Source organism: Thunnus albacares, chromosome 16, assembly GCF_914725855.1.
Source record: "Thunnus albacares chromosome 16, fThuAlb1.1, whole genome shotgun sequence".
NCBI lineage: Eukaryota > Metazoa > Chordata > Actinopteri > Scombriformes > Scombridae > Thunnus > Thunnus albacares.
Window position 1 is genome coordinate 24,746,069 of NC_058121.1, and position 22,734 is coordinate 24,768,802.

At 37.7% G+C, this 22,734-nt stretch overlaps 1 protein-coding gene across 4 annotated transcripts in view; it reads left to right on the plus strand.

The window, feature by feature from the left end:
• Positions 1–22,734, plus strand: part of col12a1b (collagen, type XII, alpha 1b) — a 152,528-nt gene that overhangs the window by 62,192 nt on the left and 67,602 nt on the right. The window contains exons 25-41 of one of the 4 annotated variants that reach the window (XM_044376184.1): positions 82–211; positions 613–752; positions 3,844–3,976; positions 4,099–4,116; positions 6,448–6,587; positions 12,608–12,737; positions 13,261–13,400; positions 13,723–13,852; positions 13,980–14,119; positions 14,615–14,744; positions 15,563–15,711; positions 16,336–16,465; positions 16,763–16,902; positions 17,581–17,710; positions 17,840–17,979; positions 20,662–20,791; positions 22,376–22,518. In XM_044376184.1, the coding sequence (XP_044232119.1) occupies positions 82–211; positions 613–752; positions 3,844–3,976; positions 4,099–4,116; positions 6,448–6,587; positions 12,608–12,737; positions 13,261–13,400; positions 13,723–13,852; positions 13,980–14,119; positions 14,615–14,744; positions 15,563–15,711; positions 16,336–16,465; positions 16,763–16,902; positions 17,581–17,710; positions 17,840–17,979; positions 20,662–20,791; positions 22,376–22,518 (2,193 nt within the window). The remainder of the gene's footprint in view (positions 1–81; positions 212–612; positions 753–3,843; positions 3,977–4,098; positions 4,117–6,447; positions 6,588–12,607; positions 12,738–13,260; positions 13,401–13,722; positions 13,853–13,979; positions 14,120–14,614; positions 14,745–15,562; positions 15,712–16,335; positions 16,466–16,762; positions 16,903–17,580; positions 17,711–17,839; positions 17,980–20,661; positions 20,792–22,375; positions 22,519–22,734) is intronic. The other 3 variants (XM_044376185.1, XM_044376186.1, XM_044376187.1) reach the window with 3 other exon arrangements.

Sequence of the window (22,734 nt, forward strand, 5' to 3'; positions counted from 1 at the left end):
AGAGAATTGTGCCTTCTCAGTGGATGTATGCGCTCAGTGAGGGAATTTTTAGTTACTGATAATTACATTCACCCCCGTCAGGCTGAAGTCAGAGGTGACATCACCACTCTGGACCTGTCCAGCCTCATCTCTCAGACTGTGTACGACGTGGCCGTTACCCCGGTATACGCCGCTGGACCCGGAACCCCGGTGCTCGGAAGTGCTAAGACAGGTCTGAATCTGCTTGTGATTGTTGTGTTTTGTTCTTCCATTATGCACTTACTTTTTCTGTTTTATCTATTTGTTTGTCTTCTGCACAACTTTTACCCTAAACTAAGTCTTGACATCACTTTTTCTTAAATGTCCTCACTGTCAAGGTCTAAAATCTGGTCCTCCAGCATGCACAGAAACGCAGATTTTTTACCCGAGCACAGACATGTACACACACAAAGGCAAATAGCAGCAGAGCATACACTTGCTCACAAAGATACACACACACATTAGCCTACAAAGAGTCAGTTATACACTTCCAGCTTCAGAAAATAGTCCTCACATGACGTTGCCTCATCTCTCAGGCCTCCTTGTAATCACCAACACATCCGTCCTCTTTTGTGTTTCTGTCTGTGTGAACAGGTATTGTTCCTACCCCTAAGAACCTGCAGTTCTCTGAGGTCACCCAGACCTCCTTCAGAGCCACCTGGGAGCACGGAGCCCCGGATGTGGCCCTTTACCGCATCGGCTGGGCAAAGAAGGGGGAGAGCAACTTCCAATATGTAAGTTAGCGAGTCAGGGACATGACTGCTTCTCCTGGTGCAACCTTTATAAGACTGCCTTAAAGACTAAAACAGACACTAAACAATGTTCATATCTTAACAAATGGATAAGAAAATGACAATACCATTATCTTACTAGTTTTTATCACATATACACATATACATTACTATCATACTGACCATATTACCTACGATTTTTAGGTTGATTTCCCTTTTACACTTAGTTATTGAGTTTATCTCACTTCTGGTCAATTACATCGCAGTGAACCTTTTGTCACCTTTAATTATTTCGTCAGTCTTATGATCACATGGTAACACAGTTCAATGTTTCGAAAACTATTCCTTGATGCATTCAAGAAGTTTTGGAAAACTCCGACCATCAAAGCTTGATGGTTATCAGCTGAATAACAAACATTTATCTGTTCGCTCACTGTTTGTCTTTCGAATAAAATTTTTCCAGCAATACCCTGTAGCACATAATAATAATATAATAATAATAATGATAATAATGATAGTATTTCCTAAAAGTTTCATAAAAATGTTACAGTCCTTCCCCTCATTAACACTCAGTGGTGGCGTAACTTTACCAGCAAATAAAGTTTGTTAGTGTTTTGCCATAATTGTGCTAAAGGTTCACTGGAAGGTAGGAAAGCTGCCATGCACATCTCTCATAGCTGATTGGTTGATCCACCTCCTGTCAGGATGTACAGTTATTAAAGAAACAGCCATACAAACATCTCCACGTTTGAGCTTTAACTAATCAGCAGATGCAAGTTTAAGAAATTAAACGTTGTAAATCACTGTTCATTATACACAGGTGACTCCCCTTAAATTGTTTTCTAATTCTGTTTGAAAAACTAAGGTGGACAAAGACACATTTTCTGAAAGTTTTCCTGATTTGGAGAGTTTGGAAATGTAAAGTCAAGATCTAAAACTTGCTGAGAACAAGACATCTGGCATCTTGAATTGTATCCAGATTGTATCTGGATTTGTTTTGTCCACTTTACATTTCTATTTGTTATCAAAAATGCATCATCAACAGCTGGATAAATAATCCAGTTTGCTGCTTTTTCTTAAAATATGCAGATTAGCTTTGCTTGGACAGCACCGCCTGTTTGCAGCAACAGTAAACATCTGGTTTCAGTTGCTCCTCTATATCCAACCGATAGTGGAGGTTTTTGCCTGTAGCCTGACGGTGTTTCCTTCCTCTGATTAAAACTGGTGCTTGAATACAGCAGTACAACTCTGAGCTCAGGCTAAGAGCATTAAAGCACACCTGCAGTTTTTGACTTCACTGCTCCGATTTTCCTCCAGATCTAAATCGTCAACCTTCCCGTAACAATCTTGCCTCTCTATCATGTGCATTGCTCTCCAAGGAGGGTCAAGATTTGAGGTTTAAGATTTTTCTTATTATTGAGGTAAAAAAAGATCTCAAGAATGATCCATTGTGGTTTCACAGATCCTTTAAACTGCCATGCCTCACAAAACTTATTGAGTGTTCCAAGACTTAAATAAAAACATCCAGTTCAACCGAAGCAATAATAATGCGCTCTTTGTTTTCTTCTTGTTATGCTTTGGCCCTCCAAGGTTGTTTTTGAGCCCACTTTTGTCTCCCCACCCTGCACACCCTTCAGCACAAAAATCTGTGAATGAAATCCATACCAGGTTGTTTATTACAGCCTTAGTTTATCTCAAAATTCCACATTATTATGCTTTCTTTATTCACCAATGCAAACACACAACAACAAACACTTCTTCGCAGTTTTAATGAAACATAATGTAAAGGAAATTCTGCAGGATTTTGTTTTTGAAGGAGTTGTCATTATCATTTTTCATCAAGAGGTTAATTTAAGTGTTACACGTTACTATTTAAAACCAAAAATATGACTGGGAGAACAAGGTAGTTAGCAATAATGGTGGAAAAAAGACATCACAGATCCACTTTAACAAAACAAGATGCAGAGTTGTAGCTTTTTGTACCTTCTGTAACAAAATGTACAAGTCTGTACCTTGATTTATCAAAGTTTCCCACCCAGAATGTTAGTTATTCAGGTGCACTGACCACTGAGCAAAAAAATGTCGGTTGCAGCAAAAACAAGGACCATATGGTTTTACACCAGACCCAAATGTGCTTAACAAATTATATGGCAGAGTTTTATAGCAGAATACCATTCAAATGTTATTTCCCCTCTTTTCTCAATTTTCTTGTCAAACTAAAGTTAAATGAAGTGATTGTTGTACAGATTTGTACAGTGTTAAAAGCGAGAGCAAACCCACCAGATGTGATTGTGTCAGTGAAACCAAAAATGAGCACATCTTATACGGAGAGGACAGATGTTTTGAAAGTGGTATATAAGTCTAGAAAGATGAGAACTCCTGCAACACTAGTATGAGGAACAACTTTATTAGTTGACCGACACGTTTCGGCTTGTGGCCTTCATCAGGGTCATCATCAAACACATTACAAACACCATTTAAATAAAGTAAGTTGGGTATGAAAAAGGTAAAAAAAAGTTTAAAAAAAATATAAAAGACAACCAATCATATACAAATAGACACATATCAGCCAATGGGACATCTACAAAGATGGGTTGGATATATGGTCATGTGGTTTCAGGCCAATCGTTGTCCAAGATTAACAGAGGCAAGGGGTATATAAGGAATATTCTGACAGACTGGGCTACTACAACAGCCTTTTTAGTTGGCTTATTCAATCTCAGATACCAGTTTCATCTCTGCGTCCAGTACAGAGAGGTTCACCAAAATAAGCCCAAAGACTGGAAGCAAGGGGAAACTGCTAGCCTAGCTCTATCAAAAGTACAAAAACATATTTTGCAACTACTTTATAGTTGTCTCTCTCCAACTATTTATCCAACAGTCTTTTTTAAATCATAAAAACGCCCTCTGGATAGCAATGGAAATAATGGATTTCAGTAAAAAACGTAGATTCTGCTTCAACGTCTCGCCCTAATTGCTCAGGATTTCTTACCTGTCCTTAGAACTGAAGAAGCAGCAAAACATCTTCAAATACAAGTTTCACACTATAAACATTGATTTTCTTTTTTGTCTCTCTTTGTGTTTCCTTCACTAGGCCATCCTGAATAGCGACGAGACCAGCCAGGTTCTGGAGAACTTGGACCCTGACACCGATTACACCGTCACTGTCACAGCCATCTACCCAGACGAGTCGGAGAGTGACGACCTGATGGGAGACGAGCGCACATGTAAGTCAACTGCTGCGAACCCCCATCGGATCACCAGCTCCCTACACAACCATCATATTTTACACTCACAGATGTAACTCGCATTGGAATAACGTTGTTGTTTTCTCAACGTCTCTTTCTAGTGTTAAAGGCTCCGGATGGTATGTCATATGAGAAGGACAGGTTCCTTTTCTTTGAAATGTTCATGATTTTGTGTGGAATGGTAATGTCGACGATCAGGGACAGTGTCGATGGGAGCACACTTTTTTTTTCCCTCATAACTGCATGTATGTGCATTTCAGTGCCTCTCTGTGCGTTCACACCACAAGAAACCGAAGGAGTCAGTCACAGGACGACCGTTGACGCTGCGCAATCAAAGACGTTTCTTTATTTTTTTTACCGTTGTGTTGCTTAACAAACGTTGGGTGAAGCTCAGCTCTTAGGCAGCAGTTTTCCTATTTGTGCCAACATTATCGTTGGTGGTACAGCTACCGATCAACTCGCTAATATTGGCAACTTCCCAGATGGTTTGACTGATTAAGGAAATGTACACATGTGGGCAGAGAAACCACATCTTTCTCTTGGTTAAAAATTATATATTAAGATACGTTTGACATATTTTTTTCTGTGCAGTTTAATCACTATTTTAAATTAGTGTATGTATAATATAATACATAAAGGTTGAACACTATTCCAGGCTGTCGATAACCATAGGAACAATCTTGATGCCTCCTATGTATATATGAATAGGTAGAAAAAACCTAACAAATAAAGCAAAGCTGGACACTTTATTAGCCAATAGCAGTTTAAAAACGACATTTTTTTTGACCCACGGTATAAACATGATAATGCACTCTGAAGTGTTCTGATATAGAAAATACTGAACTGGAAGTGGTCTCCACCTGGTCCATTATTTTCATATATCAGGTCACCTTGTATAGAATTACGTCTTACTGATAGCAGAATAAATGCCCATGATTTTTTTTTTTAATACATAGTGCTGATAGTTTCGTAGTTTTATATTTAATTCTCTACTCTGTTTAATTCTCTATGGCGGGTTAGGGTGCAAAGTAAGAATTTCAATGTACAGTGCAATAAGCTTCACTAAATATGAGCGTGCTTGCAGCTACAGCCGCCACAATATTGCAGTAGTCTATTTCTGTGGTTGAAAAAAAAATTGATGAGATGCCATGTAAGTAATGTTAAAAAAACTGACTCTGACATGTTAAGTTATATTGTAACATTAAGCATTTAATTACAAAAAAACAGCATTCATCAAGATTTTTGACTGTTACATGAGGCTGCATAAAGTATTTCACTAAATATACTGTACGGTGTGTCTTGGGTGCACACATTTTCTCCCGGATGAATATACTTCTACCTTAACAATGGACATTAGGATTCACAGTAGGCGTGTATTATATTGTGGTGTGAACGTAGATTCAGAGCTTCAAATGCAAAAAGTGTGAAAATTGACCAGTAACATGTCATCCTCCATAGACCTTCATCATTGTGTCTTTTAATTCCACCGTGAACCATTTTGTATTTGTTCCACCATTTTCCCCCATTTTGTCACTTTAACATTTCTGTTGTCACATTCATCTTACATTGTAACGTCATTTTATCATGTCAACCTCCATCAGTGTTCATCTAAGTCATCAAATGAATGTTGTTGCATGTCGTCGTGTTATTGTACAGTGTTTCTGCTATAGGGCTGGGTGTCAGGGAACTTCTGATTCAGATAAATAGGCAAAAGAACTCTGTGTTATATTTGTTATTATCCCCTAATTTGTTATGTAGTTTGTTTGGAACCACACAAATCTATTTGTTATAATCCCACATCTGTTATAGAGACCACCTACATTTATTTGTGACAGTATCAACATTTATTTAAGAGCTCCCTAAATGTATTTGCTATAATTCACAAAAAATGTTATGTTGCCCCTGAAAATGTTTTTGTCATAACCCCCAAATTTAATATCATTCATATATTATCAATATTATGAATATATTATAAAATCTGTTATTATGCCTACCCAAATTTATTTGTTGCAATCCTCAAAATTTATTTGCTATAATTCATAAAAAATGTTATAACGCCACCCAAAATTTCTTTGTTAGAGCCCCTAAATTTAATATAATTCATTTTTTTTATAATCCCCAAATGTGTACTAGTGTCCCCCCCCAATTTCTTGTTATAACTCAAATCAATTAATGATTGAAACGTTAAGAAATGATTTGAATGGGAAGTTGCTTGACCCCAGTCCTGCTCTGAACAGCTTCATTGTCCTCACTGCTGCTCCTGTTTTGAAACACATCATCCCGCTTCTTTCATCCTTCAATTGACCCTTTCAGCACCATGACCCAGCGGGATTGTGGAAGTATCACCATCACTGTCATCATCATCCTCCTCACCGTCACCATCACTCATCAGAAACAGGATATACTGATTGTACTTGTTTATCTCACTGGATTGCTCTGTATTCTCCCAGTGCCCCCAGAGCCTCCTCGCAACCTGAGGGTTTTCAACGCCACTATCTCCACGCTGACAGTGAAGTGGGACCCTGCACCCGGCCCTGTCGAGAACTACAAGCTCACTTACAGGCCTGTCGCTGGAGGCGAGCCTGTCACAGTAAGTTCACTGTCAATTTTACTGTATTTAAAACTAAACTAGGTTAGATATATTAGATATGTAGTAACTTAAACAACATTCCTGCACACCATATGGTTGTAGTGGCAGGTACGTATTGTTGTTATTAAAGTGAGTTCAAGTGATGGACGGTGTGCGGGATTCTTCTTCTCAAGATTTTTAGATAAAAAATAGAGCAGTGTCATCAGCGTATGTAAATCACAAGATTCACTTCCCCCAAAGTGAGATCCTATAGATTTGTTGCATTTTTACAAATTAAATTCTGATGAGGAAAACATGAAGGAAACATTCAAAACCTGCAACCTCCTCAGAGAAGGCTGTAAGTAATCACTGCTTTTTTTTTTTTTTTTACCTTTTAGTGTTGAGTTTTAATGTGTTTTTAGTTGTTTTCATCTATACCGAGCGGATACAAATCCATAGAATATTTAAAAGACTACAAGAGAAGAAGTAAAAGAAAATAAAATGGAATTAAATGAAATAAAAGTAGAAGAATAATAAAGACAAAGGAATAAAAATTATAGTGTGGTTACATTGAGGTGATGAATAAATAAAAAAGGAAATTTTACAGTTTAATAAAGTGTGTTTTTAAAGGCAAGGCAACTTTATTTATATAACACATTTCATGCCCAGGGCAATTCAAAGTGCTTTACAGAAAATAAAAGAATATTACAGCAAGAACAATTAAACATTCAATAAAAACACAAATGTGTAGGTAATAAAATAACTATTAAAGCATCAGATGAAAATTAAAGTAAAATTAAGTAAAAATGTGTAAAACTGTAAAACTGAATATTTATTGAAACTACATTAACACATAAAAGCATGACATAAATTTAATAATTGTTTTAAGGTGTTTTTGGCAATGAAATTTTTGGCACTTACATTAAGAATATAAAAATATTCCTGTTTCCAGATCACAGTAGGGTTTATTTTCTCTCAGCTGAGTCTCCCGCGAAAGAAACCTGCAGTATATTTAATATTTAACCTCTTTGTGACAGTGATAGTATTTTTCAGCTGTAAAACTCATGTACAGTAAATGTGAGAAGCAGAAATCACATTAAATAGTCCCTCTAAAACACACACGTAACCACTTGGCTCTTTATTTTATCAAGAGACGAAAGCTGGAGCTGCTCCACTGACGCTGAACAATAAAGTGGCTTCAGAGATTTGTAAAATGTTTATCTAAGTTTTTACACCCAAATTGGCTTCAATTCATGGATTGTTTTTGGGAATTTGATGTTTACCAGAAATCAAATCCCTCTTTTCTGTCACCACATGGTCGTGAACCCACACGGGGTATCCTCTGTTTGTCCAGGATTAAAAGAACAATATGACCGAATTCCATTTTAGGGTGTATTTCCCTTATATGTTCATACAAATGGAAGTTTTGTTCTGCTGCTGTCGGGGTGCGGCGCTGCCAGCTGTGCTCCATTTTGACAACCGGGAACATCTCCAGCATGGTTGAAGTCACTTGATGACAAATCGATGAATATCTTAATATGATGGAGAGATTTAAATCTGTCAGTATGAGTCCCAGTGCGCTTATAGTAAAAAAAACAATTATGAAAAGTTGGATTTGATGGCAAGTTTTCTCTTGAGAGACATATTCAAGATGTTCAGAGCAAAAAAAAAAAAGAGAAAAGTAATAAAACTCTGCATACTTACTAGCAACAAAACATTCAGAAAATCAGGGAGGTAGACGCTCGTGCTACATTAGGCTTTTTGAGTCACGACAGTCCCGTAAACTGTGATGTCGTACTATCTCCGCTCACTGATCTGAGCTCTCAGTTTGTGTTTGTCGACGAGGTATCATCTCTGGTTATGAGAGTTGTGGCGCCGGGAGTCGACTGAACAGTTTCCAGACTCGACTTTGTTCAGTTTGTCTCTACCTGCTGGGTTTTAGTCTGCGGATATCAGGCCGATGTCTTGTAAAGAAACAAAAACAACAGCCGATCAGTTAGTGAGCTGACCTTTCTGCTCTGCTGAAACTGATTATTAAACTGGATCAGAAAACAGTTCTATGAATCAGTTTTATTTCAGTGTTTTGGAAGGCAAAGACAAACAGTATCACGTCATAGATGTCAGAACAGAAAATTCTTGGAAGGTGAAGATCAAAGTATTTTTGTCCTTTAGTAATACTTGTTTTAAAACAACTGTATTAATCTCCTGTTGAATTTAAAATCCAAATCCAAAAAGTAAGCATAAAATCCAAAGACGTCTCTGAAAATGGAAAATAGTAGCGCAACCTCTCCTCAAGTAGATGGAAGAACATTGTTCATCTCACTGAATTGATGATGGACTCTTACTGAAAATCATCATCATCATCACTCACAGTAGAGATGTTTGACAACAATAAAACAATAAATCAGAGAACAAAGTAGCCAGAAACGTGTTGCATTTACAGTACAAGTTGAATTTTAAAAAAAATATCTTTACGCTCTCGTAGAGAAATTTCTGGCCATTCTGAGCTCCTTCATCATATCTTGACATTCGGTTTATGACAGCGTCCCACAGCGCAATAGTGTACTTAGAGGAGTCCTGCATTTATTCGCCAAACTGGCATTCCTGCACAATGACTCAACAGTGATTAGCGTTGGAAGTATCTTTAAAGGAAACTGAAGTCTGTATGAAAAGGATTTCAGCACGTTACAAATTTTATTGTGTTCCTGAGATGTTATGACAGTGTTCCCCAAAACAATGTGTCAGCTATACAAATCTGTCTAATGGATCTCTGATCCCGTCGTTATGTCAGACGTGTATACCGGAAGACTGAGAGCATGCAGGCTTGTTGTTTTTAACATCAGTCATATGACACCAGACAGGGTGTTTGTTTGTGCAGGATGAGCTCAGGGTTTCATCACTGCTCTGAAAACTGTAGAAATATTTGCGGAGAGTCCAGCAGCAAAGTATGAAAAATTACAGTTTTATAGGTCACATTGATGTGCTGATTTTGTATAGCTGTAAATCCAGTATTACAGTGTTATGTAGTATAGTTTTGTCATACTATGTTATTAAATACAGTGAAATACTACAGTCAGCAAGAATGATAGCCATACACCGAGGTGGTCTTGCTGAAACTCGTAGCGGAATAAATCATAGAGAAAACTCACAGTGATGAAAGTGTGACGAATTCCTGTGAGAATCTGCAGGCCGAAGAGGGTTTTCCCTGTCTGGTGATTTTCTATATTTTTCTTATTGTCAACAAATCCCATGAAAAGACCAAAACCAACAAAGAATTGATCTACTACCAAGTATCGTGTGTGTCCAGAAGCCTGATATATCTTCTGTGCTGTAGAACTCCATTGTTTTCCAAAAACTATTAAAAACACATCAGTGAGCCACACGGCTGCGCTGACTGACATATTCCTTCATCACCATGAACACACACACGCTCTAGTTTAATTTGATTCAATCCCACACACACGCCGTCCTGCTGCATGAAATACTCACTAGAGCACCAAATGTGGATCCATCCGCCACTGAAAATAGTCCCCAATAAATGTATTATTTCCTCCTGTCTGAGTAATATTTGTTAAAAACTACAGTGCCCACCTGTTTTAGGAAATTATTTAGCTTTTTTTAAAAATGAAACTATATATCTTCAGACTTATGTCTTCAGTAGCAACCAATGTGTTTGGAGCTGACAGCCACAGACAACGTAGGGAGACAGAAAGTGTTGGTTTGGGTCTTTAATGGGAGAAAAATATCGACTAATATCAACCAACTTTTCTAACAACCAACTTGAGGATTTAGTCAATAGAAGCAATCAATAAAATAACATTAACATTTCATAAACACTCAATATCTGAAGAGAGTAAGAAAACTTTATTTATATAATCCTTTTCAAAACAGAAATTACCAAGCCCTTAACAGAACGGAAGAAATAAAGCGAGAAAATAGATGAAATGAACAAGACAATGTAGAAAAACTGTACAATCCAGAAAATATGAATGTATAAGATCGAAGAAAAAGTATTTGGTGAAGGTCTTTATAGAGGAGAAAGGACAAAAGTATAGTTCACAGTAATTGAATTAAGGAATGTCAAATTAGGGGGAAATCCCAGTCCGTGTCTGTAAAATGTAATTGAAGTCCGACATTCAACACTTTGGTGCTTATGTTGCTTTAAAAACTCGATTCAAAGAGACCAAATCTGAGCTCAAACTGCCAGTTTATTGGTCACAAAAACTACAAAATGGTTCAACATGTCGAGGGGAGGAGTCTGCAAAAGGAACAGCAGCCTCAAGATGTGACTGACATTTCCAAAATCCTTTTTAGGTTTTTACGTCTCTTTCAGAAATCCGCTCACTCAGATCGTTACCGCTCTCGCATCTGTCTGGGGCTGCAACTAATGATTATTTTCATTATGAATTAATATACCAGTTATTTTTCTATAAAATGTCACTATGTCCTAAGTGATGACATCTTCTTTTGTCTGACTAACAATCCAAAACCCAAAGACATTCAGTTAAAAGAGATATAAAACAATAAAACAAAGATAAGCAGCACATGCTTGAATTGAATGAGGTGGAACGAGAGTTTTTTTGGTAACTTTTCTTTAAAAAAAAAAGACTTTTTTATTAATCATCTATTAAAACAGTTACCGATTAGTTTCCTGGCGTTCAACTAATTGTTGCAGCTCTGCAGTTGGTTAGCTTAGCTTAGCATAAATACTGGAAACAGGAAATAACAACTAGCTTTCCTCTGTCCAAAGCTAACAAAATGTTGAACTGTTCCCTTAATATGTTTGAAATAGTTGTTGATTAGTTTCCTGGTGTTCAATTAATTGATTTATTGACTAATTGTTGCAGCTCTGCGGTTGGTTAGCTTAGCTTAGCATAAATACTGGAAACAGGAAATAACAACTAGCTTTCCTCTGTCCAAGCAAAATGTTGATTTCTTAATATGTTTAAAATAGTTGGATAAATTCTCTGATTTGTTGTTCATTAAATCTAAACCAAAACTAATGATTAATGATTAACTAACTTAAAACTAACTATGACTAATATATAACAATAATATACAATAACAATATAAACTAAACAGCCGCTGAGAAAGATGTCGATTCTTTTCATGTTTTCGCGGCGTTCAAATTGAGCCAAATACCTAAAATACTGATGTAATTGTGATGTGATGCCATCTGTCATTTATCTCTTAGCTACCATGCAAACTGTTTATGCCCTCGATGAATGTGTTTACAGTGTCCATTTCATGATATACTGCAGAGTTGTTTGCTCAGGATTTCCCACAGGCCTACTTGGATTCCTTCCTAGGGAAATACTTAAAGTATAAATAATGAAAAATAGTTTTCTGACACTGCCCTCACAAACAGCGGCTTAGTCTTGAAGAAATTACACATTAGTTTGAATTATTGTGATGTTAGAAGTTCAGTTTAATTTTTGGAAGACAGAGGCACAAGATCTGGGATAAATAATCACAGATTCAGAGATATTAAGTTGCTTCTTTTTTTTTGCAATTTTGTAGATTTTACAGATTTAATGATAGTTTAAAACATCTGTTCTGCTTGTTACATGATTTTTCATATATTTTTAGTCTTGTAACATTTATAGAATTACATACAATATAGAAATAAAGAGTTTCCATTATGCAAGCAATGTGAACTTGTACTAAATAAAGTGACAAACTGAAAGAAAAACTTTATTTTTTGAAATTTGATTACGTTGATTAATGAACAACAGAAGAAACAGTTTTGAACGCTGAAAAAAGATCCCTAAATAACCCTTTCCAATCCTGAAAAATAAAAGATTTTGTGTTTGATTTAACATTTTTATCAGTGTTGTTTGATCTTGTAATGTTTCACTTTTTTATTTAAACTAAATGAGGCCACATTTAAAGACACTGGCACAGTCTACTTACTGTTATCATATGTTAGTAGATTTCTATCATTCATTCCCAGAGACATGTTTGCTCTGTTGTTGTCTGAAGTGGAAACGTTTCTGTCTGTCCACTGAAATCTTACCGCCGGCATGTTTTCCAATCAACAGAGGGAGGTTGGAGGGAAGAAGACCAGCCTCATCCTGCAGAAGCTGGACCCTGACACTCAGTACGCTGTCTCTGTGGTGGCCGTTTTTCCTCACGGCACCAGCAAAGACATCTCCGGAGAAGGAAAAACCAGTAAGTGTCAGATGACATGAGGGGCTCTGAAACATTCCTCGTTGTGCTGAAATCAGGGCAGCAAAATTTATTAAGTTTCAAACCGACTGATGTCTGTTTTTCTAACTGACAGTTGTGGAAGAAGCACTCAGATCTTAATTAAAAGTAGGAATGCCAGAGTGAGATTAGAAAAAATAGAGAAATGCAAAGAAAAAAAGAGTAAAAGAAAGATGAAAAGAAGGAAAGATGTAGTACAAAGAATCAGGAAAATAGGGAAAAAAGACCACAGAGGGAGGATAAGGAGAGGAAAAGGAAAGAGCCAAGACAGAAACAGCATAAGAAAGGAAATAAAGTAAGATGATATTTATGATCTTGCTGTACCTCATGTTGGATGTAAAACCATCCCAGGTGTGAGATAAGTATAGTGGAGTAAAAATTACAATATTAGTCTATGTAGTGCAGGGAAAATGGTGACACAGGAGTAGATATCTGTAGTAAATGATCTCCGTTCTTTCCTGTAACTCTTGTATTTCTGTTTCCTCAGAGCCTCTGGGTGGAGTGAGGAACCTGCAGGTGTTGAACCCGACCATGACCACCCTGAACGTGCGATGGGAGCCTGCTGAGGGCCCAGTGAAGGAATACAAAGTCATTTATGTTCCCACCGATGGAGGAGATGAGAGCATTGTAGGATATATTCCATATATTCCAAAACCTTCACACGCAACCCCACATCTATCTCCTCATCTTAATATTTCAAACTGCTATTTGCTTACAGATATTTCAACACACTTTTTGTTTATATGTCTTATGTGTTAATTAAACCTGCTTCCACTACAAGTAGAGTCTGTTTCTATTTTGAGGTTAATTGACTGCTCAAGGGCACCTTAATAACAGTTTTTGAAACCTTTCCAGTGACTAAGCGACTTCTCACGATTATTTTTTGTTGCATTTTTGGTTCTGTGGGTTTGAAACAAGCTAATTTGTGTCATTTTTTGGTAAATTTTAGGAGCAAGTGCCAGCAAGCACCACAAACACTGTCCTGCGAGGCCTGCAGCCCGACACCCTCTACACTGTCTCTCTGGTGCCCGTTTACGCTGAGGGAGATGGAAAGACCATGTCTGAAAATGGAAAGACAAGTAAGACTGAACACTAAAATACTCATGTATCAGTACTTTCTGTTGCTGGAATCATACTTATAGTGAACAGGTGTAAAAATTTTGATCTCCGTTCTTTCCTGTAACTCCTGTATTTCTGTTTCCTCAGAGCCTCTGGGTGGAGGCAGGAACCTGCAGGTGTTTAACCCAACCATGACCACCCTGAACGTGCGCTGGGAGCCCGCCGAGGGCCAAGTGAAGGAGTACAAAGTCATCTATGTTCCCGCTGCCGGAGGAGATGAGACCATGGTAGGATTTATTCCATAAACCTTCACACACTTCAGCTGCTTAATACAATAAGATCTCATAGAAGTTGTTGAAGTTACATTATATAATATTATTATTATATGATGTAATACCATTTTATAAGTTTTGTTGTCAATCCAGCAGACATGGGTGTAAAGAAAGCACAAACTGGACAAAACCCCACATCTACTGTATCTCTTCATCCTAATATTTAAAACTGCTTCTTGCTTACAGATATTTCACCACACTTTTTTATATGTCTCATGTGTTAAATAAACCTGCTTTCACAACTAGCCCACAGGATAGCCCACTACAAGTAGAGTCTGTTTCTGTTTTGGGGTTAATTGAACTATTCAAGGGCACCTCAATAGCAGCTGTTGATACCTTTGCAACAACTAAGCAACCTTTCATGGTTATTTTTTGTTGCATTTTTGGTTCTCTGTCTTCTCTGTGGGTTTGAAACAAGCTAATTTGTGTCATTTTTTTGGTAAATTTTAGGAGAAAGTGCCAGCAGGCACCACAACGACCGTCCTGCGAGGCCTGCAGCCCGACACCCTCTACACTGTCTCTCTGGTGCCAGTTTATCCAGTGGGAGAAGGAAAGAAACTGTCTGAGAATGGAAAGACAAGTAAGACTGAACACTGACATACTCATCTATCAGTACTTTCTGTTGCTTGAATAAAAGTAAAGTTTAATATGTGATCACATTTTTATTTTTTTATCTGTCATTCAACTCATTATGTTTTGCTTTCATAAAACCTGTGAGAAAGGGGAGCCATACCTTTGTATTTAGACCGCAGTAATGTGTTATTTTGAGTTGGAGAGTCCCCGAGGTTCCGAACCAAGAGGTGCCAATTCAGAGAAGTTTGCAGCATTTTTTGACATTTTCGCCAATTAATAAGACTTTACATAACCTTAAATGTGTCTCACATTACTGTGAGAGTGGTGATGGTCAGGTTGGTCACCTTTATGTTGCTCACTCTGCCCAAAACCACTGGAGGCGGAAAAAATATTGTTGTTAGGCTCAGAGAGAAAGAAGATTAGAAAAAATAGGGAAATACAAAGAAAAAAAGAGTAAAAGAAGAAAAGAAATGGGAGGAACAAAAGAAGGATGAAAGGAAGGAAAGATGTAGTACAAATAATCAGGAAAATAGGGAAAAAAGACAACAGAGGGAGGATAAGGAGAGGAAAAAGAAAGGAAAGAACCAAGACAGAAACAGCAAAAGAAGGAAATAGGAAATAAAGTGAAGTGATATTAGTAATAATTTATGATGTTGGTGTATCTCATGTAGGATGTAAAACTATCTAAGGTGTCAGATAAGTATAGTGGAGTAAAAATTACAATATTTATCTATGTAGTGCAGGGGAAAAGGTGACACAGGAGTAGATATCTGTAGTAAATTATCTCCATTCTTTCCTGTAACTCTTGTATTTCTGTTTCCTCAGAGCCTCTGGGTGCAGTGAAGAAGCTGCAGGTTTTGAACCCGACCATGACCACCCTGAACGTGCGATGGGAGCCTGCTGAGGGCCAAGTGAAGGAGTACAAAGTCATTTATGTTCCTGCTGCCGGAGGAGCTGAAAGCATGGTAGGACTGGTAGGACAACCATCAGCTTCCTGTTGGCTGAAAGTAGAGTTAGACCCAAAGTCAAATCACTGACCTGAGTGTTAGGACACGTCATTTTTAAATCTTTAATCTTTATGGAATATTTCAAAACCTTCACACATTTTGGAGCTGCTTAGTGCAACAAGATCTCTTATATAATACCATTTTATAAGTTTTGTTGTCAATCCAACAGAAATGGGTGTAAAGAAAGCACAAACTGGTCACATATTTTCTCTTTTCTCATATGACAAAACCCCAAATCTACTGTATCTCTTCATCCTAATATTTCAAACTGTTACTGGCTTTCAGACTACTAACCCTAACCCTTTCACCACACTTTTTTATATGTCTTATGTGGTAACTAAAACTGCTTTCATAACTAGCCCACAGGATAGCCCACTACAAGTAGAGTCTGTTTCTGGTTTGGGGTTAATTGGGGTTAATTGGGGTTAATGAATTCAAGGGCACCTCACTAGCAGCTGCTGATGCATTTGCAACTATGCAACTTGTAATTATGCAACTTTTCACTGTTATTTTTTGTTGCATTCTTGGTTCTCTGTCTTCTCTGTGGGTATGAAACAAGCTAAGTTGTGTCGTTTATTTGGTAAATTTTAGGAGCAAGTGTCAGCAGGCACCACAAACACCATCCTGCGAGGCCTGCAGCCCGACACCCTCTACACTGTCTCTCTGGTGCCGGTTTACGCTGAGGGAGATGGAAAGAAAATGTCTGAAAATGGAAAGACAAGTAAGACTGAACACTGACATACTCATGTATCAATACTTTCTGTTGCTGAAATTGTACTTATAGTGAACAGACGTAAAGATGCAAAAGTTTGTTTGAGTGAAAGTGGGAAAGGGCAGTAATGTGTTATTTTGAGTTGCCTTAAATTTATTTGTTTAAAACAAGACATTAAATTAAATCAGATATTGGAGTACTTTATTCAGAATCTCAAGGTTTTATTACTGCACCAAATGATTGATGAGCAAAAAGTAGCAAACAAGCTAAGGATTTAATGTATAAATGTCTTGTCCCTGTTTTTAGGACCACTGGGAGGAGTGAAGAACCTGAGGGTGACCAACCCCACCATGACCTCCCTGAATGTGGACTGGGACCCGGCTGACGGCGCTGTTCGCCTGTACAAGGTCTTCTATGTGCCCACCGCTGGAGGCCGAGAGGAGATGGTGAGGCTCTTTTTACACCTGTCATACCTCTTGGAACAAAAATAGACAAGGCTGATGTTCAATGCCGTTCAGGGAAGATTGGGCATTTTGTGGGACAGTTTTATTGAGGTGTAAGACTTCCAATATGGCTGCTGGAAGGCTCTTACCATAGCCCGTCCTGATATTTAAGCTAGAGTCTGTCCTACTAGCTTTGTTCAGACAATGTACTTTCATTGCTCCATTTAGCACCTTCAACTACAACTTTCTTTGACATACTTGAACTATTAATCCCACTATTAATTATTAATCACAGGCAAATACATTTCAGAGGCTCCCAAGATTCAACATTTTATGTCACTTAAGCTAATTCAAATGTTTTAAGTGCAGTTTGTCTGTGGAAGCGAGCACACAAATATCTTCTTCAGAAAATTGGTTGGTAATTCCATATATTTTTCCTACAAAAACACCAAAACACCACAATAAAAAATGATTTTAAGGGGAAAAAAACCCACATAAAATTGGGTTGAAGCACTGAAGAGTCATATGTGATGGCAAACAGCTTTAAAACAAATAGAGCATCATCAGCAAAAAAACATCTCTGTTCATATAAATGCTTGTACTATTTCGTACATGATACTTGACAAAATAAATGTCAGTTATGAGACTTAACAACACATTTTTAAAAATTTCCGTTAACAGGAGCAAGTCCCTACAGGCACCACCAACATCGTCCTCAGGAACTTGATGCCTGACACACTATACACAGTGTCTGTGTTACCAGTCTACCCCGCCAGGGAGGGAAAACGCCAGTCCGAGAACGGAAAGACGCGTAAGTCACTGTGGAGCTGGAATCTTTTTATATGAATAACACTGTTGTATTCTAACTGAAGCCGAATTTGTTTAAAAATGACCTTAAGTTTTAATTCCTGAGTCTTAACAACAATAATTTTTCCTCCAGTGCCTTTGGGCGGAGCGAGCAACATGCAGGTGACCAACCCAACCATCACCACTCTCACAGTGACATGGGACCCTGCTGATGGCAACGTTCAGGGCTACAAAGTGATCTACATTCCTGCCGACGGAGGACTGGAGATTGTGGTAAGATCCTCAGTTTAGTTTACAGTAAAATCTCAAATGAAACCTGGTACCCAAATTACAACAAAGTCTGGCTGAAGAAATACAAAGAAGACGGGAAAAACTAAATTACTGGTAGCTGCACGATAAAGGTTAACTTGCTAAATTCATCAAAATGTACAGTAAACAGAAATATAAATACTGTTCTCACTCCAGGGTTATTCAAATTTACCATGCTTTCATGAAATAAAGATGCAATTAGTGAAACTTGTCCCTCGATACATGGGAAAGGCTTTAAATGTGAAACGGAGGAAATAGTAGTTTAACGACAAACACCAGCAAACAGTAAATTAAAACTGGAGAAGACTTGTTTCCAAAATATAAACAAATATAAATATGTGACAATAAAGGCCTGGTTCAGTCTTCAGTTGAGGCCAAAGACCCCTTCATGAATTAAGTCGAATTAATTTAACTTGAGTGTCGTCCAGTCGAGTTAAGTTGACTTTAGTTGAGTCGAGTTAACTTGAGTCGAGTTAAGTTGAGTCGAGTTAAGTTGCGGCGAGTTAAATTGAGTCCAGTTGAGTTAACTTGAGTCGAGTTAACTTGAGTCGAGTTAACTTGGGTCAAGTTGAGTTGAGTTAAGCTGAGTCCAGTAAATTTAACTGGGTTAAACTGAATGAAGTCCAGTTAACTTGAGTCAAGTTGAGTTAACCTGGGTTGAGTTAAGTTGGTTAAGTTGTTAAGTTGCTTGAGTCAAGATGACTTAACTTGAGTTTAATAACTTGGTTTTCGGTTTAGTTTATCTGAGGTGAATTAAGCCTCTAAGCTTAAGTTTCATGGTCTTTTGGGGACATTTGTTCCTTCTTGTGGGAAAAAATGTGACTGAGATCATAATATGAGAAACATCAGTTGGTTTAGTTAGTTTTATTAGACTGATACGTCATCATCTTACATCTAACTGATTCTGTCCTTTTATTCACAAATGGATGTCAGCCAGTCAGTGCCGAAGGTCACGAGGAGATTTAGAGGCTTTCAGATTGAGATTAGCTCATTTATCTGCCCTATCGCTAAAATAACAGTAACACAACATTTAGTTCAAAACCAGTGTCTTCTTCAGCTGTTTCAAATCTGATGGGCTGTTTCTCAGTGACTTTGCAATTTGATCTGGAAACTGTTCAACTCATATCAAATGATTCTGGCACATCGTGCTGGGTTGCAAGCCATCAAGTTTGTTGAAATACAGAGAGAAACCGTGTGAATTTAAACTGTTCTTTCTAAGGTAACTTTTCTCTGCTTGTGACAAAAAAGTATCTGTCTTAAAACTTTAAAAACTTAAAAACTTTAAGATAAAATATATTAATAAACTTTGTTGAACATTTCCTCACTTCAGTAAAGCCACATTTTTTTCAGCACAAGTAATAAAAAGGCTGTCAGACTCATTTTGAACCGTCAAAAGAAACACAACGATCAAGGCCCTCAACAGGGATTAAGTGATGTCATACTTTTTGACAGGATAATCCCATCATGCAGTTGTCACACAATAGTGTCTAAATCCTTTTGGCAGAGTGGATCCCTCATCGTTGCGTGGTATGTTTGTGGGGTTTATATTTATGGAGCGCAGCGTGTACAGAATAAGTTTGTGTAAATCCTGCTAATCAAAGGCCTGAGGCTGGTTCAGGCTGTTGGAAGTTAACGTGCTGTAAAGAGCCGTGAAATAACAGCCTCGAATGTGGCTGACTGACAATTTGGCTGCTCGTGTTTGTATGTTTAGAAATGACTCATTTTTTTTTTCTCTCAGTGACATAAGTTTTACCCTGAAATAGCATGTCAAAGTACAGTTTTTAACCCCTGCACCAGAGATATTTGAATGACGTTTAAGGGTTCAATGGGTTATTCGATGAGAAAATGAAACAGCAAACAGTGGAATAACTGGAATAATTTCACTTATGATCTGGCTAACATCCAAATTGCTAAATCTGAGAAATCTCAGAGTTTTTAAACAGAAACAGCTAAACACATACAACATGTAAAATGAACCATAATGACAAAGATTTCCGTATTTTTCATAACAGAAACAACTCACGTCGATACTGCATTTATATACAGTATGTCAGATATCCATAATTTTGGATATCGGACACAAAGGTTTTATTTTCTTTGCACATTTTTTTCATAACGTTTGAAATCAACTTTGTGAATTAATGTTTCATTTAAAGATATTAGTATTAAAGGTATTCTTCTGTTTTTAAGAATACTGAGTAAAAGTATTTGGTAAATCTAACTGTAATCTTTGTAATCATTGTAAAATCTTACTTTGACAAACAAAACTACAAAAAAAAGCCTGTCTCCAGAGCTTTCAACTGCGTCTTAATGTTTCATAATGGTCTAAATGGTCTTAATACTAAAAACACTGGATTTCTGTAATTTTGGAGCATATAAATGGAGTTAAAGAGTTTTTATTTTGAAAATTGTCACAAAATATTAGGAAATGTTGGGAAAAATATCAGTTTCTGCCTTTAAAAACCCCAAGCAGATGTGTAATTTCAATAGTAAATGCAGTGTGCTGATGTGTAGTTACTGCTGATCCCTTTGGGGCGAAGTTAATCTTTTCACCTGCTGGTGGTCAAAGGCCGGGGCTCTCGGGGCTGGCAGGAATTTAGCCTCTCGGTAAAGAGGAGTTGAGTTCACCACGTGTGTCTTTTGCAGGAGCAAGTCTCAGAGAGCACCACCAAAACCGTCCTGGAGAAGCTTCTACCAGACACCCGTTACAGCGTCACCGTGGTCCCCGTCTACGCTGAGGGAGACGGACCCAGCCTGACAGACAGCGGCAAGACAAGTGAGTATCTGTGGCTACGGTCATGTGCTGTTGGCAGTATGGTATTTTGAGTTTAAGTGCCTCTATGAACCTTGAAAAGCACCTGAGCCTCCATGAAACAGTTTTACAGATCATTTCCTCTCTGGCTCTGACGGGACAAGAGCAGCTTTAAGACTGACTCAGGAGAAAGACTGATAGTCGTTCAGTACAGTTGGCAGCTAATGAAAGGTGGACAGTAGAGAAGAAAGAAAGACATACATACTAATTTAGCTTTTATTGGAGCCCTCTCTCCGTAATGTCCTGAGAGTAGTGCTTCAGGAAAGTTAATAGGATCATTAAAATCTAAAGGGTTCATCCTCTAGGGAGCAGAAATGTGATCAATAAATGTCATTACAGTCCGGTCATTAGATTTTGATATTTTTGTGTGCTAGTGGAAAGGTCAAAGAGTGACACTTTATTGTACGTGTCCATAGTTTCCAAATAATTTCTGAATGTTTGCAAGAGTTCCCTGGAAAGAAACAGTGTTCAGTTGGTACATTTCCACTTTATTTATTAGTCTTTGACTCAGAACACAGCAGGCTGAACATGCAAGCGAGCGAACAATTCAACATACAGTACATTACAACAAAAGTTCCAATAATACATTGATTATAGGGCTTAAAATAAGCTTTTCTTTAAACAAAATCAAAACAAACAAATTACAGAGTTCTTTTCAGGAAACACTCTCAGGACATATTTAGGAAATTAAGAAATCACAGACCTGTAAAATGGCAAGTTAAACTGAACATCATCTGACATCTCAACCACTTCCATCTGTTATTCTTCAAATGATCAAACTGCTACATTCTCAGATTTTCACACGTCAGCAGTTTCGCTGCTTTCAGCTCTGATTCTTGGACTGATTTTTCTGTCAGGGATTACACTTTAGCTGACACGTCATCTCCTTTCAGTTCTCACACTTCCAAACCCTTTCAGGTGTCGGATCTTCACTTTTGAACAAAAAAACAACAATAACAACAACAAAAAAAACTATTTGTACACAATTAAATCCAACTACTGCTGAAATCTTCTTTCAGTTCACATGAATTGTGTAGGATAAATTCTGTCTGTGGTATTTTTATGTTTCCTTTCTTATTATATCTTATTAGTTATTAGCGTAACTAATAGTGTAACTAATATTTTACCTTTTAGGTAAAGTTGTACTTTATCAGTAGTGTCGATCCAAAAATTGGTTGAAAGTGTGAAGCTTCAAAACGACTCTCACAAATAAAAATGAAGTACAAAGGTGATCTGGTTTTAATCTCCAGTGACTGCTATTGATTTATGACTTCAGCAGAAAACAATCTGAATGGAAGAAAAAAGTAAATTTCTTCTCCATTGTAACATAAATAAAGAGAAGCATCCATCTCAATAACTGCAGAGTAAAACTGACTCCGAATCAATGGACCTAAATGAAAAGTCAGCCAGAAAAGCACCATTTTCTTGTCATCCAACATCTGTACAAATTGCCCCCTGGACACCAGTAACCTCTGACTAGACAGCAGCTGTGTGACGCTCTGATCCAAAGCGCTGAGGATTTTCTTCCTGTTTCGTGTCTCTGCTCAGAGCCACTGGGTTATGTGAGGAACCTGCAGGTTACTGATCCCACCACCAGCTCCCTGAACGTCCGCTGGGATCCCGCCGAGGGTAAAGTGCGTGAATACATCGTTATCTGGACGCCGACTGATGGAACAGGAGAGCAGGATGTGGTAAGACTGCTATATTTACACCCTGTCAGTGTCATGTCACCAGGTTTAACACAATTCCTCAGACAAGCCGATATTTACTGAGAAACTCAACGGCGGAGTAGGAGACAGAGCTCTGCCAGCTTTATATAACCATCAGCATCTGCCAGTTCCACATGTTGGATTTTCACCAAGAGTTGAGAACTTCATCCATGCCTCATTTGTATCTTGGTTTTCATG